General features: G+C 41.0%; 1 protein-coding gene across 3 annotated transcripts in view; it reads left to right on the top strand.

The window, feature by feature from the left end:
• AMBRA1 (autophagy/beclin-1 regulator 1) overlaps positions 1–15,579 on the top strand; it is a 148,897-nt gene that overhangs the window by 37,299 nt on the left and 96,019 nt on the right. For 2 of the 3 annotated variants that reach the window (XM_006865059.1, XM_006865057.1), the window contains one exon: positions 8,340–8,519. In XM_006865059.1, coding sequence (XP_006865121.1) covers positions 8,340–8,519 — 180 coding nt within the window. Of the gene's footprint in view, positions 1–3,845; positions 3,933–8,339; positions 8,520–15,579 lie in introns of all 3 variants that reach the window. The other variant, XM_006865058.1, reaches the window with a different exon arrangement.

The following is a 15,579-nucleotide window of genomic DNA, read 5'->3' as shown; positions in this document are numbered from 1 at the left end:
ATGCATATGCCCTCACTTCTTATCAGCAATGAAGCTGTATGCTAAGCCCTACAATGTTCAATAGACTTCTGTGAACCCGGGTGAAGACCTGGTTGACCAGCAGTGTGGCAAGATCTGGGGACTCTTGGGCCCAGAGTCAGTGACATAGCCACAGAGGACTAGAGTGGAGAGTGAAGCGTTCAGCTGATTAATATATTTTTTAAAACAATGAATTTTCAGAAAGCACTGAAAATTTAGTTAATAAAATATTTTTGTACAATCCATATATAAATATGTGTGTGTAAATATATATATATCTGTTACATATTTTGTGATTAGCATTATGTAATAAAAGTCTTAATATTTTCTTCTTGCTCTCCAATGGATTAAAACACATATCCTTGGTGTTCCTTGCTTGGGCACCAGGAGTATATTGAATGAACCAGGCAAGCTATAGAGGAAACAGCTTTTTTCATTTCTTTGTTTTTGGTAAGAAAACAATTTCTAATTTGAGATCTTAGATCAGAATGAAATTCTTCAAATTTAAACAAGCTAGTCTGAACCCTTCGTAAGCCCTGCTTGATTTAGTGTCATTGAATTGCATGGTAGATAACTGAATCAAGTTAAATCTTGTGGTGGCCCGAGCAGGTTTACAACTGCCACCCGACGATCCTGTTTTCTTGTACTTTTTCCCTACCATTGGTGACTTATTGCAAGAAGCTAGCTCTGAGGAACGGGTAATTCTTTGAGGCTTCTAGGAGTGATAATGATGCTTTCTAGTATAGCTCTAGTACTTTCTTTACTCAACAGCAGTTGAGAACACCTTTTTGAATCCTTCAGCTATTACTGGTGGTGTTAATACCAACTTTGTTTCCTTGGTGATGCAGGGTGGAGGAGACACTATTCATAAAAGTTCGTTTTTATGTATCACCGGATAAAATGTCAAATAGATAGGGCATGCCAGGCCCCCCTGTATTACCTCGGAAGCAAATGGTGCCAACAGATTCTGTAGTAAATAGACACAAGGGATGCATGTTCCAAAAGAACCTTGTTTGGGGCTCTCCAGAGATTACTGTGATTTCAGGAAGACTTCCTCCTAATTAAGGTAGGACATTAGAGTTGGGCAGTTGACTTTGTAGAATTATAAAGTGAAATCATTACAGTTGATGTATCGACTCTGAGTCTTCTTGTTCAGCAACCTCCCTTACAGTACCACCAAGGCTTCTCCCTGCCAATCTGTTCATTGCCTTGGTACAGTAGGGGGTAATGCGATGGAGCTTCAAAAGCCTCATGAAAAAATTCCCGTTATCTTTCAATTCCTTTTTTTCCTCTTCTTGAAGCCCCCGTGCGTTTGCCTCCAGAATTATTTTCTGGGCATAAATACTTCAAAACAAAAGCACAAACCCAGTTTCTTGAGTGAGTTCCGGCAAATAATGATCCTATAGGACAAAGGAAAACTTCCATGACTATAAATTTTACAAAGCAGGTTGCCACATCTTTCATCTTTTTTCAGCAGAGCAGCTGATGGGTTCAAACGCTCATCACCTCTTGGCTACCAGCCAAGTGCTTTAACCACAGCACCACTGGGCTCCCAGACGTACTTAAAAAGAATATACTTTGCTTACTGTAAAGGATGCTTCTTATCAAAGGGCCTCTAATCAGTAAACAGCCGTTGGGGAGGAACAAGCTTCTGAGAGTTAAGGACAGACAGCTGTTTCCAGATCTTGCTTCCGTTCTTTACCTCCCACCCAATTCCTGTGGAACACATTGACTTGAGTCCCGATGTGGTGCTGTGGGTTAATATGCTGGAATGCATGGTTGGTTTGAATCACAAGGTTGGTGGTTCAAACTCATCAGCCACTCCTCAGAAACCCTATACAGGGTCGTTATGAGTCAGAACCGACTCCAGGGTACTTAACACCAACAAAGTAAAAACTATATTGTTGTTGCTAAGTGCTGTCAAGTGGATTCCGACCCATAGTGACCCTGTTTAGGGTTTCCAAGGAGCAGCTGGTGAACTTGCAGTAAAAACGGCTTTGTAGTCTGATGCATTAGCCCACAGCACCCACACCATAAATGTCCTGAATATAGTTATCCGTCTCAAATTTTTGCTTTTCTTTTTTCTCTAATCCATGTGCTTCTTACTACCTCTCACAAACATGTATTTTAAAGACTCAAAGACATGCCAACATTTTATGCACCCTTATGAAGAGAAAAGAATCCTGCTAAACTGTGCCATACAATTGTTAGATACATCCCAGTTTTAGACACAGTAAAATTTTTTTGTGTGTGTATGTGTTTTCAAAGGCTGTTATAGAAGTGAGGAAAAGACAGCATTTCTCTTCCTAACAACACAGATACATTGAAAATTCCAGCTTTCAAACTGGGAGATGCACTTTATTACTTCCTTTTCTTCTTCATTGGTTATAATGATTTCTCTCCCTTCCATGGTAGGACTGTTTGAAGGTGATAGGCCTTGTTTAGATTAAAAGCATCATTTAGCAATTGGATGTCCTGGGCAGGAAAGACCATGAGCCACATTGATACATACACTGCTGTATCTCTCTCCCAAGCTGTAAGGGGAAATGCCAGTTGTTGGAATAAAGTGACTGCACATGACTGTACCTAAAGCCAGCTGGTTTTAATAACAGTGAATTAAATGAAGTCAATTGGAAAGATTGGTGGCTGCCGTCTTATCCTGCATCACTGCTTTAAAGAAGAGTCTGGTAGGGACCTGGAGACCTGTTCTGAGAGAACTGGGCAAGATGCCACTGGAGAGGAACACCTGGCGTTTCCTTCTCGACCATTTCTTATGGCAGAGTTTGATTGGCTACCGAGGTAAATTTGAGCTGCAAAGCAGTATGGCAGATGTAGCAAACTGGGGGTCCCTGGGCCACATTTATAAAAAGCATTTTAACTGATCCTTGTACAAAAAGGAAAAGACACCCGTTTTAGCTAAAAAAAAAATAACCATCAGGAGATTTCATGCAAAAATCTAAACTTCCGGCTTCTCTTAAATTATAGGAAGAGCCAGCCGCATTGAGGCCACATTCTAGTTTGGTAACAGTTGGCTGGAGCCTGAGGAGGGGTGGGACATAGGTTTTCCTGTCTCCATCACTTGCAGTGGGCCCTGGAGAATGCTGCCATGCAAGCAGAGTGGTTTGAAGCAGTTTGGAGTTGAGACAAACCTTCACTGGCATCCTGGTTACCACTTAATAGCACGTGTCACTGCATTCATTATACTTTTTTTTTTTAACCTTTTCAGCTTGTGATGAGGTTGAAATGAGGAAATACATGTGAAGTGCTTAGTATATTGTTTTTTTTTTTTTTTTTAAGTGTTCAATAAAATGTGTGTGACACATAATGAACTTATGGGTCAAAATTATATACTAAAAGATTTTTGTCAGCTGTCACGGGTACTTTTTCTCACAAAAAGGGTGGGCAGAGTGAACTGAGTAGATAAGGGTTATGGTGACATGGAGGAACCGAGCACCAAGAAAAATGTTGGCACTCTGTGATAGTCTGTCTGGATGCCCCATTTCCCCCCTCCTGGGTCCATCCCAGCCTCCTCTTTGTCTGATGGAGGCTGTGAATAGAAATGAGAGCCTGCCTGAAACACTTCTTCCTTTCTCACCAAAGAGCAGTATGTAGCATGGTACAGTGGCCGTGTATCCTTGTATGGGAGCTTTTAAGCTCATTATTTATGACTGAATACTTCGCTTGTAAGGAAGCTTGTGATCCCAGATAACAGGTGTTAGCTGGCTACAAAGGGGGAAGTTGTTTATCTTTCCCCCTGTTTTTCCTTATGATTGACCTCTGAGTTGGTAATTGACAGGGATTATTGCCATTTTTTTAATCTCTGCTAGGAGGCTGCTGGAGTCTTCCCTCATTTCATTGTCCCGTTATGATGGAGCAGGATCAAGAGAGCACCCAATTTACCCAGACCCAGCGAGGTAAGGCCAAAGTGAGAAGTGGCACTAGGTGGGGGGGGAGGGGCGGCCCTTGGTGTTGCCAAGCTGTTGGAAGCCCCCTTCTGTGCCTCTCTGGGCCTGGTGCTCTTTACTTACAGTGTTGAGACAGGTGGTTCAGTTGATTGGGAATTGTTGCAGGTAAGTGACAAAAGGCTGTGACTGAGCTCTTGTCCTTTGGGGCTGGCTCTTTTTCTACAAATGGGACATTAGATCTAGGAGGGACCTGAGATGGAAACAAAGGTTTATATTTCTAGAGAAATCGACTTACAAAACAAAGGAAAGGAAAACCAAATTAGAAATTTTAGAATTGAGAAACTCAAAAGGCAGAAGTCAAGCTCATCCAGATGTTGAGTTTGGGGAAACCACTTGAAGGAAGAAATGACTGAAGAACAAGTAACTAAATAAAGCAGGTTGCATTGATTTTAAAGGTTTGCTTGCTTTATTGTAGTTGGAAGACAACTGAGAAATTCTTGAAAGAAATTAGAAGAAAGAGATTGCTTGTACCTGAGACTCAAGAATAGGGTGTTTGAGTTGGTGTATAATGTTTACCTGTAGAGAGCAGCTCCTTGGGATTGCCAGAGTTGAATGTACTGATTTGCTAGTCACCTACAAAGACTTTATTTACTTACAACATTGTAAAGCGTTATCAAAGGAAAGGCATGCCCAATGCAGGGTTGTTAAGTTAGCAGTATAGGTCTGATGAAGGTAAATGAGCTTGCCTAAGGTTTCAAATCCATCAAGAATATGAAATGATTTTGTTGTTGCTGTATTTGTGTCATGATACTGAGTATTCTTTCTGCATTACCAGTGAAAAGATACCCTTTCCATATCCTAAAAATGGCAAATCCAAGGATCAGGGAACATAGGAATGGTAACTTCAAACCAGGCAATTTAGATGATGACTAAAGCAAAGATTTATGTTAGCTTCCAATTTGGTCTGAATATTACTCCTAGATGAGGGAAGGACATTTGTTTGCATGAGTGAAGTCCCTTGAAACACTGAGGTAGAGAACTTCTTGCTATACAACAGTTGGTTTTGTTTTGTTTTGTTTTTTAGTATTTTTGACCTTGGCAAAGTTGAACAGGAATTCTTAGAGACTAAAGATCTTTATCTATTCTCTTTTCATGTAATAAGGCTGGTATTTATTCCTATTATGTTCTCTTTATCACAGAAAGTGTCAAACTTTGTGGTATTGGTATTTTTTCATTTTCCTTTTGAGCACAAAATAGGTTTTTTTTTTTTGAAGGGGAAAGTGTTAGTTTTTGATGAGAACTTGAGGAATTAAACATTTAAGATGCTCACCTGGGACAGATTAGTAGTGTTGTCTGATGGGTTTTCCAAGCTCTTTACTTTAGTAAGTGGATGAATGTTAACCCTATTACTGGTTGTTTATTTTTCCTCCTAGATGCAACCATACTTACACTTGACTATATGTGTAGGTCAAAGTCTGTGAGATTTCTCTTCAGCATTCAGATCTGGATACTGAAAAGGATGAAGCTAGAATGTATTTGTATTTAGTAATGTGTCAGTAGCATTTTTGTTTAGATTTTTAAAAAACCATTGATGTATGATTTCACAGCCTAGGGAGTCCCTTTCCCATAGTGAAATTATACTTTTGGGGTTATTTAGGACTGGTTTGGTGCTGTAGGATAAGTGCTGGACAGCTAACCGTAAGGTTGGTGGTTCAAACCCAGCAGCACTCCTGGAAATCCTATATAGGATTGCTATGAGTCAGAATTGACTCAACAGCACTTAACAAAAACAGGACTGAAATTGTGTCCCTAAAAAAATAAGGTGATCTTGATTATCCACAGCAGCAGTAGCATTATTATTGCTAACTATTGTTGTTGTTGTTAAGTGCTGTTGAATCTGTTCCAACTCATAATGACCCTGTGTAGGGTTTCCAAGGAGTGGCTGGTGAAGTTGTATTGCCAGCCTTATGGTTCACAGCAACCTTGTGGTTCAGTGCTTTATCCCACAGCACCACACCAGGACTAACCGTAGAACCAACTTTTTTTTACCATTTGTGTAGGCTGTTAACCAAGGAATGTGAGTATACTAATGGTCACTTTCCGTGAACATTTCCCCCCAAAATTATGTGAATTCTTTTAGTGCAGCTTTTCTCCTGCTACATTCTTTTCTAGTCTGATAGATGTGAGAATTTAATCAGTCATTAGTTGATTTCTGATAGAAAATTTCTATGTACTTGATAGATACAAGAAAAACTTAGGAATACTGACTTTTCTTTGTTGAAAATTTAGGATTTTGTGATTCATCCTTGGCCCAAAGGGAAAGAAAATAAATAAAAAGGGATAGGAACAGAGTCCCAACATGATAATGAAAGTTCCACCAATTGAGTCTTTTAAGAAATAATTCTTAAACCCTGATTCTCTTGACCAAGTCATCTGTGTTACCCACTCCCACCTGTGTAACCCAGACTGCTTGGGAGTCCATTTATTTGATGTTTGGTCACATGACAGGCATTTCTGATCTAACTTCAGTTCCTGTCACAGCTTACTGCAGTTTCTTCTTTGGCCTGGGTCAGTGGACTTAAATTAGTAAGGATTTGTCCAGGGATATGAAAAAGTCAAGATGCAGAATGTTTGTAAATACTTTCATACCTTTCAGACAGAACGGTTTCCATCTCAGTCAGATTTTAAAAGAGATTTGCTTTTTCCCTTTTGTACGTAAACATTATAGAAGTGTATAAAGTATAAAGGTCCCCAATAATTCTCATTCTGGTTGTGGTGTCTGTTTTATCGCTAATTATAGAAATGTATATTTTTACATACATATATTAGTATATGGAGTCCTGGTGTGGCGCTGTGGATCAGTGTGCTGGCCTGAAAGGTTGATTTGAACCTCAAGGACAGCAATTCAAGCTCACCAAGCCACTCCTCGGAAACTGTACATAGGGTCGCTATGAGTTTGGAAACGACTAAACGGTACTTACTAACAACATTTTAGTATATGGGAGTGTGGTGGCTCCATACTCTTTAAGTATTGGATTTGTAAACCACAAAGTCCATGGCTTGATCCTGCTAGCTGCTCCAAAGGAAAAAGATGAGGTTTTCGGCTCCCTTGAGTATTCAAAGCCTCAGAAACCCTATACAGGGTCGCTATAAGTCAGAACTGACTCAACTGCACTTCACAACAATAATAGTATATATTTACAATTCTTCAATTCCCCCCTCTCTCCGCCACTTAAATTTTATTTTGTAGAGGTTTTCTTTTGAAACTACAGAGATACTTCATTGTTTTTAATAGCTATGTAGTGTTCTTTGTATGGATATAGTTTATTTAATCTGTTGTTGGGTACTTGGGTTGTTTCCCAGTTTTTCTCTATTGTTAACTACGTTGCAAATGAACTCCCTTCTACATTTATCTTTGTATCTTTATGTGTTTTCTGTAGGATAAAATTCCTAGTGGAGTCATTGAGTGCAGTGTGTGCCTCAGGCAGGTTTGAAGTCTAGAAATTTCTTAATACTCTATTTGATATAGAAGACATTCTTCTGTTACTGTTTCTTATCTTCTCAGTTTAAAGCCTCAAATCCTATAGCAGTGTTGTAAAAGATGGAGGACAGTCTTGGGAAAGAAAGGGATGTGGGAAATTGTATAGGACATGAAGGTATAGGTCCAGACTGACTAATTCTTAACTAAGAATAGCCATGGGAAGAGAGAAGAAAAATCAATGACTCTTATCTTTGATGTTGCTCAGTACCTATTGAGCCTCTGGTATGCTGATTGTAAGATGTAGAAAAAGTCTTTTCCTCTGTTAGAACTTGTGTTCTCCCAAATATATCCTGACTCTCAATCTGAATACTTTCTCCATGCTACAAATATTATTATCAGTAAAGGAGCGGTAGGAGGTTCAGAGAGAGATTTTAAGAAGACAGGGCAGATCTGGAGCTCTGTATATTTGTTGGAGCTGAAAGAAGTCCAGGTGAAGATGATGCCTTGGCTAATCTGAAGTTTACCATCTCTGCTCTGTTTTCTCATCTATAAAATGGAAGAGTAGGTGATTGTTGAGGACTCTTTCATGCTTTACATTCTGAGGATGGATCGTAATTGAGCAATAGCTGTGAATCTGTATAAAAAGCATTCTGAGAGGCTAATGGGGTTCCTTAAGAAGCTAAAAAGAAAGGTCCAGTATTATCTTCTTGGGAGGGGGTAGCTCTTGATCAGATGATGGCTGGTTAATCAGCCTATTTGCCTTATCTCAGAACAGCAACACTGGTGATCTTATGATAAGTATGCCCTGTGGTACAAGCCTCCTGGTGAGTTCAATGCCCTCAGCAGGGAGATGTCAGGGAGAGCTGGGTATACTGACTTTCACATTATTCCTTGTTTAGTGCTAGTTTGTGTTTGTCCATCTCTGTCTCTCTCAGATTATCTCCTGCTGCATACTACGCCCAGAGGATGATCCAGTATCTCTCTCGGAGAGACAGTATTCGCCAGCGCTCCATGCGCTACCAACAGAACCGGCTCCGTTCTTCCACGTCCTCCTCTTCCTCAGACAACCAGGGTCCATCAGTAGAGGGAACTGACTTGGAGTTTGAGGACTTTGAGTAAGTATAACCCCTGCTTGCTTTCTTCCCTTTCCTCCCAAACTGTGAGTGCTCTAAGTTGGCTACTGTGTGAGCCGGAATGGTTGGCCTTTTTGCTTCAAAGTCCTGAGTTATTATTTATGAGTAATAGGAGATGGGTGAGGGACAGAGGGTGAAAATGCCCAAGGCACTCCCGCCTCTGGTTTACGGGATCCTGTGGGCAGAGACAGCCCAGTGGGCCCCAGGCCAGAGTGAGAGAGTATAGCTGCTTCTCATTAAGCATCATAAACAACTATGGGAATGCTTTTCATGGGCAAGTTTCAAAGCATCAGGTAGCCTGCAGGTGGTTGGTGTTGGGTCTTGTAGCAGAGTAAGTATGGAGATGAAAAATAAAGAAAATGGTTGGGTTTTCCTTGAAGGAGGATTCTCTATTTTGGTACCTTTGATTGGACTTTTTTTTTTTTTCTTTGGTTTTGAGCCTTCCTCCCTTATCTGGAATTCTGGACCAGTGTTGGCTTGAACTACAAGATTGATAGTTCAAACTTAACCACCAGCTCCTCCGAAACTCTGTACAGTGTCACAGAGTTGGAACCAACTCAGTGGCACCTAACAACAACAACTCACTTTTCAAGAGGAACTTAGGAACCCTGGTGGTGCAATGGTTAAGTGCTGGGCTGCTAACCCACCAGCCACTGGATGGGAGAAAAGACCTAGTGATCTGCTTCCATAAATATTACAGCCCTAGGAGACACTATGGGACTGTTCTACTCTGTCCTCTATGATTGCTGTGGTTGGAATCGATTTGTGAACAACAGCAGCTCCATTGCCTAAACTTTCTCAGTCTACCTCCCTCCCTCCATAAGGAGCCTTTGAAAGTGTCCTGTCACATTAATGTGGTGTGAGAGATCCTTGCTTCTTTGGAGTGGTTGGAGGGGATGATGGAGAGGTTAGCTAAAGCAACAGTCAGCTCCAGGCCTCAGAATTCATTCCCCACTCCCCCCACTGCTGAATTCTGCATTCTCTATTGTCCTGCTCCTGACCTTTCCTGGCTTGTTTCAAATTGGACATTTTACTCTTGTTTTGATTCTGATGTTTTGCTATACTCAAACATGCAAAACAAGACAAAGAGAACAGTGGTTAAGTGGGGTTTTCTCCCTCCTGTTTTTGCTGGCAGTATGAGAATAGTACAGTCTATCACTCGATTCCCTTCAACCCCAGTCTGATCTGGGGTCTTACGGGTTCTTGCCTCTTCTCAACTATTGTCCTCTCCTTTGAAATGAATGGAAAGTTGAGGAACCATCTTGCAATCATGTTTTATGTCTCTTTGAGAAATCTCTTTTTAACAGAGAGGATTAAGGAGGTGGGAACAGCGGTTGTACCAATTTGCCATTCGGATGCAGTGATAAACACACTAGCAATTGCAGAGTTGGATACAAGAGGAAGACTAGCTGGGAGGTTTATTTGTCTGAAGGAAATGTGGAGCTTCTCTAAAGCAGCTTGGTGTGAGGGGGGTGATTTGCTGATTGTGGCTACCAAGCCCAGTTACTCTTTAGACCCTCAGCCTGCATCATTCTCCCTCTGACCACTCTCAGGAAAGGTGGATGCATCAACTGGCAGTGAGGGGAACATGGAGTCTCTAGTCCCTTAGCCAGGCAGACACCTGTAGCAAAGTATCTCTTGTTGTTAAGTGCTATTGAGCAGAGCAACTGGGGGGTTTGAGCAGTTGACCTTGAGGTTAGCAGTCTAATGCTTATCCTACAGCACCACACAAGGACTCTTTTCTGTTTTAGGGATTATTTTTCCAGCACTGAGGTCTGCTCAGGGAAGCCTTATAAGCATTCAGGCTGAGGCTGCTAAAAGGCCTGGGTGAGGTTCTCAGTAATCCAGTGGTACCCTGGGAGGGAGGAGGTGTTGCCAACTGCCTAGCCCCCTGCCATGCATATGTGGAAGGCTGTGCGATCTCTTTGCAGTGGTAAAATGTGCAGCTTGTGCCTTTGAGCTGTACCTTGCCTCGTGACTTGTCCTTCACAGTGGAGTTCTGGGTTAGTTTAAAATGTTCTGTTCTCGTCTTTCGTTCCCTTTCTTCTGCTCCCACCTCCTCCTCTTCCCCTGTCTCCCCCTCGATTTTCCTGTGTCAGGCTGCCTCCTCCTTGTTCTCCCCACAGCCCACCTGTGCTTTTTGGCCCCCCTCCCCTCAGGGGCTTCTGCACTACCTGAGTTTACATTCTCTTCTTCACCTTTCATGAACTGCCTTTTCTGTTTTCCTCCTAGGGGGTCTTACATTGTTCCCTGGTAATTAAGGATGGACTGGTACCTCTAATGCTCTTCTGAAAGCCCATCCCCTGGGTGTTTCTTTTAGGGCTGATGCAGATTAATCTTGTTTTAATAGTAGCTCTAGATTAGTCACTTAACATTAGTCCAGGTCTTCCAGTGAAGGATGCTGCTGGCTGGTTGAGAGTGATGTCCTATTTTTTCATTCTTTCCCTGTCCCCCTCCCCACTGCAAACTGAGTGCTCCTTGTGATTATCCCTCTACTCCTCATCTCCTGGTGCTCTGAGGAGGGTGGCAGTAAGAAATTAGAGACACACTAGCCCATTTTAATTTTGTCAGTGGTAGCATTCTTGCTTTCCTCGTGGATGACCCAGGTTGAGTTCCCAGTCAGTTCACATCCTGTGCAACTTCCACACTGTCCGTGGAGCCTTGAGTGATGCTGAACAGATTACAGTGGACCTCTCAGACTGGATGGATTAGAATGAATCTACTCCCCCAGATCAGCCAGTGAAACCCCAAAGGATCATAGCCATACAGCAGTTCGTTCCATTGTGCATGGGTTTACCAGGAGTTGGAGGTTGACTTGATGAACATTAACAACAGCAACCCTTTTCCTTAACCTGGTAACTTGAAGGAAGGAAAGGTAGAGGCTCTACAGTCGTAAATCATAGTGTTTTCAGGTACAGAGAACCAGCTAACTTTGATGTGGCTTGGATTCCTCCTATCAGGGTACCTACCAGGAAAAGACACCGTTCTGTTGTGCTTTCTCACCTACATGGCATGTCATGTGCTGCCCCCCTTCAAACTCTCCACCCTCCTCCCATTTGCTAATTCATAGATTTTCCTGCTCCTCTCTGGTATGAGGGGGCATCAGAAAGTCCGTGGGGAAATTACATTATCTTTTTGTTCTGTTTTTCCATAAACTTTTTTAAGCCCTCTCATATATAGAGTCCCCTACTACCCTGATCTGATCTTGTTTTGTTCTCTTCCATTACCTGTTGAATAAAAGATATAATTTGTATTAATATTTTCATATGTGTGCAACTCTCTAGCTTATAAAAAATATATAATATGCATAAATATACTCAGGTACAATATGCAGGCAGTCCTCAGATTACCATCGAGCTCTGATCGTTAAACTTTCTTTTAGTTCAATTTGTTCATAAACCAGAATTGTTATGGTTTGTAGTGTACATTTCTATGTATAAAAAAACCAGTAACGAAGCACTTCCATAAACACTAAAACATCTTCAACATGATAATATGTGATATTATAATAAAAATGTATGATAATATTTTTATGCACATCACAAACTTGTGCCTATTTGTTACTACGAATCATTGTATATACCTTGAGTATTTTATATAATTTGGCTTTACAGGGGTTGGTTTGTAATACTGGTTGTATATAAGTTTGATGTTAAGTCTGACATGAGCCTGACATTTGTAACCCAGGGACTGTCTGTATATGTATCTTTTAAATCTTGTTTATTCCTTCCAATACCATATTTACTCCATTGTGGTATTTAAAAACCAGGCTAGTGTGACTTGGCTAAGTCACAGACACATCTAAGATTAAAGAATAGAAATAAGCCTATTTAATGTCTGACTTTTATTGTCCTGCCAATTTACAAACCTTTAAAACTGAAGTATAGCCATATTTGGACCCTTCTAGGAACTTGCTATAGAATAAAACTGTTGGAAGTTTATCTCTGGGGAAAATGGCTTTGGAGGTTGGTCAGCATCAGATTAAGCTTTCTGTTCTTTTGTGGTCTCCATTAATGACCATCTTTCCTGGCAGACATCTCCCCTTGCCATTCATCTTGTTTGCTGTGAGGATTGAGATGGCAAGGTCTCTGTGTTTATCAGAATGCAGAAACAGGACATCCAGAAACCTGCTGTCTGCAAGTCTCTCCAGAAGCCGCCCTCAGCAGCTGTCTTTGCATAAAGGTGTTCACAAGCAGGGTAAAGGTGTGGCTGCCCCTGCCTGCTTTTGAGTCCAGACCACCTGCTAGAGTGTAGATGACAAATAAGCATAATAAAGAAAACTCCCATTTCCATATTCATTCGGGAGAATTAAGAAATCCAGGTTAAATGCTGTGCCCCAGAAGTTGCTAAACTCTTGAAAAGAGGTAGTATGTGCCCCTGTATGTCTGTTGTTCCATCTGCCCTTCTGTCTCGTTTAATCAGTTAGTCTCAGTGTAATTAAATCCCAGAATCATGTTCCTGTCGCTTCCCGCCTCACTGAAAATGGACTCTAGTTGTAGCTGTGTTGCCTTCTAGAACAGAAACTGTTTTGAGCAAAGTCCTGAATAACAGCTGGAACTAGAGAAGCTTCATATATCTCTGCCATATATGGCAAATTCTGAGTTATTATATTCAACTTCATAAAATTGTTCTGGCACAGAAGAAAACAAGTCCTGTGTTAACATTTGTGACGCAGAGTTATACTTTGGATTTCTGCCTGGGGAAAACATCTCGGTGAGAATTCTAGTCTTTCAGCCTGGAAATAAAGTTTCTTTAGGTCTCTTCCATTTATTTTCTTAACCCATCTAAGTTACCTGGCTGTATTTGGGACCCCTGCACCCAGAATTCCATATTGTGGCCAAATATGCAAAAGTGTTTAGTTGTATTATGATGATCATGGCTTCTGGTTCCTTATTTTGGCATGGTATGTTCTAACCTACCATATACACATGTACAGATGAATCTCATGTCGCAAGTGCGTCTCATTTTATGGTGCTCAAGCTAGATGCTTTTGACAAAGGTGTTACTAGAAGGTCTTGCTGTGTAGTACTAAAGAGAGTTCTGAAGGCTTACTGTACGAGCCTCACCTTTGCCATCTGTGGCATGGGGGATGTTGTTTGCCTTTCATTCACAGGTATATTCTTTATTTAGCTGTCTTTTTGGAAAAATGGGGCTTATTGTGAAGAAAATTAAAACATGTCCATGAGATCCAAAATACAACCTTGAGTATATTCCTCTTGAGATTAGAGACCATTTCAAGAACAGATTTGATGTATGAACATTAACGAACAGACAAGGTGTGGGATGACATCAAGAACAAGAAGAAAGACATTGAGACATGAAAAAAGCAAAAGGTAATTAAAAAGATGAGAAAGAAAGAAAAAAAAAACAAAAAATAGATGTCAGAAGAAACTATGAAATTTGCTCTTGAGTATAGAGAAGCTAAAGATACTGGGAGAAATGATGAGGGTAGTAGAGCTGAACAGAAAATGTCAAAGGGCACCTCAAGAAGAGGAAGTAAAATGTTACAGTTAAACGTACACCAGTGGACTCAAACATAACAATTATGAGGATGGTACACAATTCTGCAGGGTCGCTATGGGTCGGAACCGACTCGATGGCACATAACAACAACAACAACAACACAATTCTGCAATGTTTTGTTCTATTGTATATGTAGTCTCTATGGGCCTGAGGAGTTGACTCAATGGCATTTGACAACAACAGCCATGGAATGTTTGTAATATGAGAGAATCGAAAAGGAGACTGAAGAAGACTTGAAAAGCCTGATTGAGAAGTTTTTACTTGGGGGCAACTATAATTTGATGTGTACTTTATGTAGTTAACAGACAGCATTGGTTTGGATAAACTAAAGTGGCAAGGAGGGAAACCAGTGAGACAGTAATAGATGTTGTACAGGCAAGAAGTTAGTAGTTGTTAGGTGCCATCAAGTTGGTTCTGACTCATAGCCACCCTATCCATACATCAGAACGGCACAGTACCCGATCCTGGTTCATCCTCATACTTGTTATGCTTGAGTCTATTGTCGCTGCCACTGGGCCAGTCCATTTTGTTGCAGGTCTTCTCTTTGTCGCTGACCCTCCACTTTACCAAGCATGGTGTCCTTCTACAGAGACTGGTTCTTTCTGCCATGTCCCAAGTAGAAGAGATGAAGTCTCACCATTCTCCTTTTTAAAGAGCATTCTGGCTATACTTCTTTTTCCCGCTTTTTATTGTGAACTGAGTGAAGGTATGCAGGCCAAATCATCCGTTTTACATTCAACAAATCATACACTTTGGTTCATCTCAATGATTGCTATCCCATCCCCTCCATGTAACAACAGTTATCCCACTTCTTCCCTGCGCTTCCCGATTTCCATTCCGCCCACCTTCTCAATTTTGCCCTTAGGTGAATGTTGCCGTTTTGATTAGAGGGATGGACTGCTCCGTTATTGGTAGTGGGCACACCTTTCTAGTGTTGTTATCTCCCCTATGTATCTCTCTACTGCTTGGTTGAAAGTTGGGCCATGAGGGTAAGTTTCTTTCCAAATGTGAAGTGTAGTTGAGCTCCATTGTCTAAGGTTCTTCCAGTCTCTTTCTGACTGGTGAGCTGGGTCTTTTAAAAAAAAAAAAAATTGAGTTTTGTTCCACATATTCTGCTGTTCTATCCAGGACCTTCTAATATGATCACTTTCAGAGCAGTTGGCAGTGGTAGCTAGGCATCATCTAGTTCTTGTCACAGAGTTATGGAGACTGATGTTCACATTTTCCATTTGTCCGCTGGACTAATTGATTTCAAATCTCTTCAGTTCTCATCACTCTTCTTTTTTCTGTACATGGAGAGACCAATAGCTACACCATAGACAGCTGATCATGAGCTTTGAAGATTCCATTCATCAAAGTAGAATGTAGAGCATTATGTCTTTTTGGACTACGTTATGCCAATTGACCACGGTGTCTTCCAAGACAGATTCATTTATTCTTAAGGCAGTCAGTGCATAGTACTTTCAGGATACTTCTCCAACACCATAATTCAAATGCATTGATTCTTCTGTGGTTTTCC

Source organism: Chrysochloris asiatica, unplaced genomic scaffold, assembly GCF_000296735.1.
Source record: "Chrysochloris asiatica unplaced genomic scaffold, ChrAsi1.0 scaffold00075, whole genome shotgun sequence".
NCBI classification, from domain to species: domain Eukaryota; kingdom Metazoa; phylum Chordata; class Mammalia; order Afrosoricida; family Chrysochloridae; genus Chrysochloris; species Chrysochloris asiatica.
Note: the sequence above shows the minus strand (reverse complement) of the source record. Positions and strands in the feature narration are given on the sequence as shown.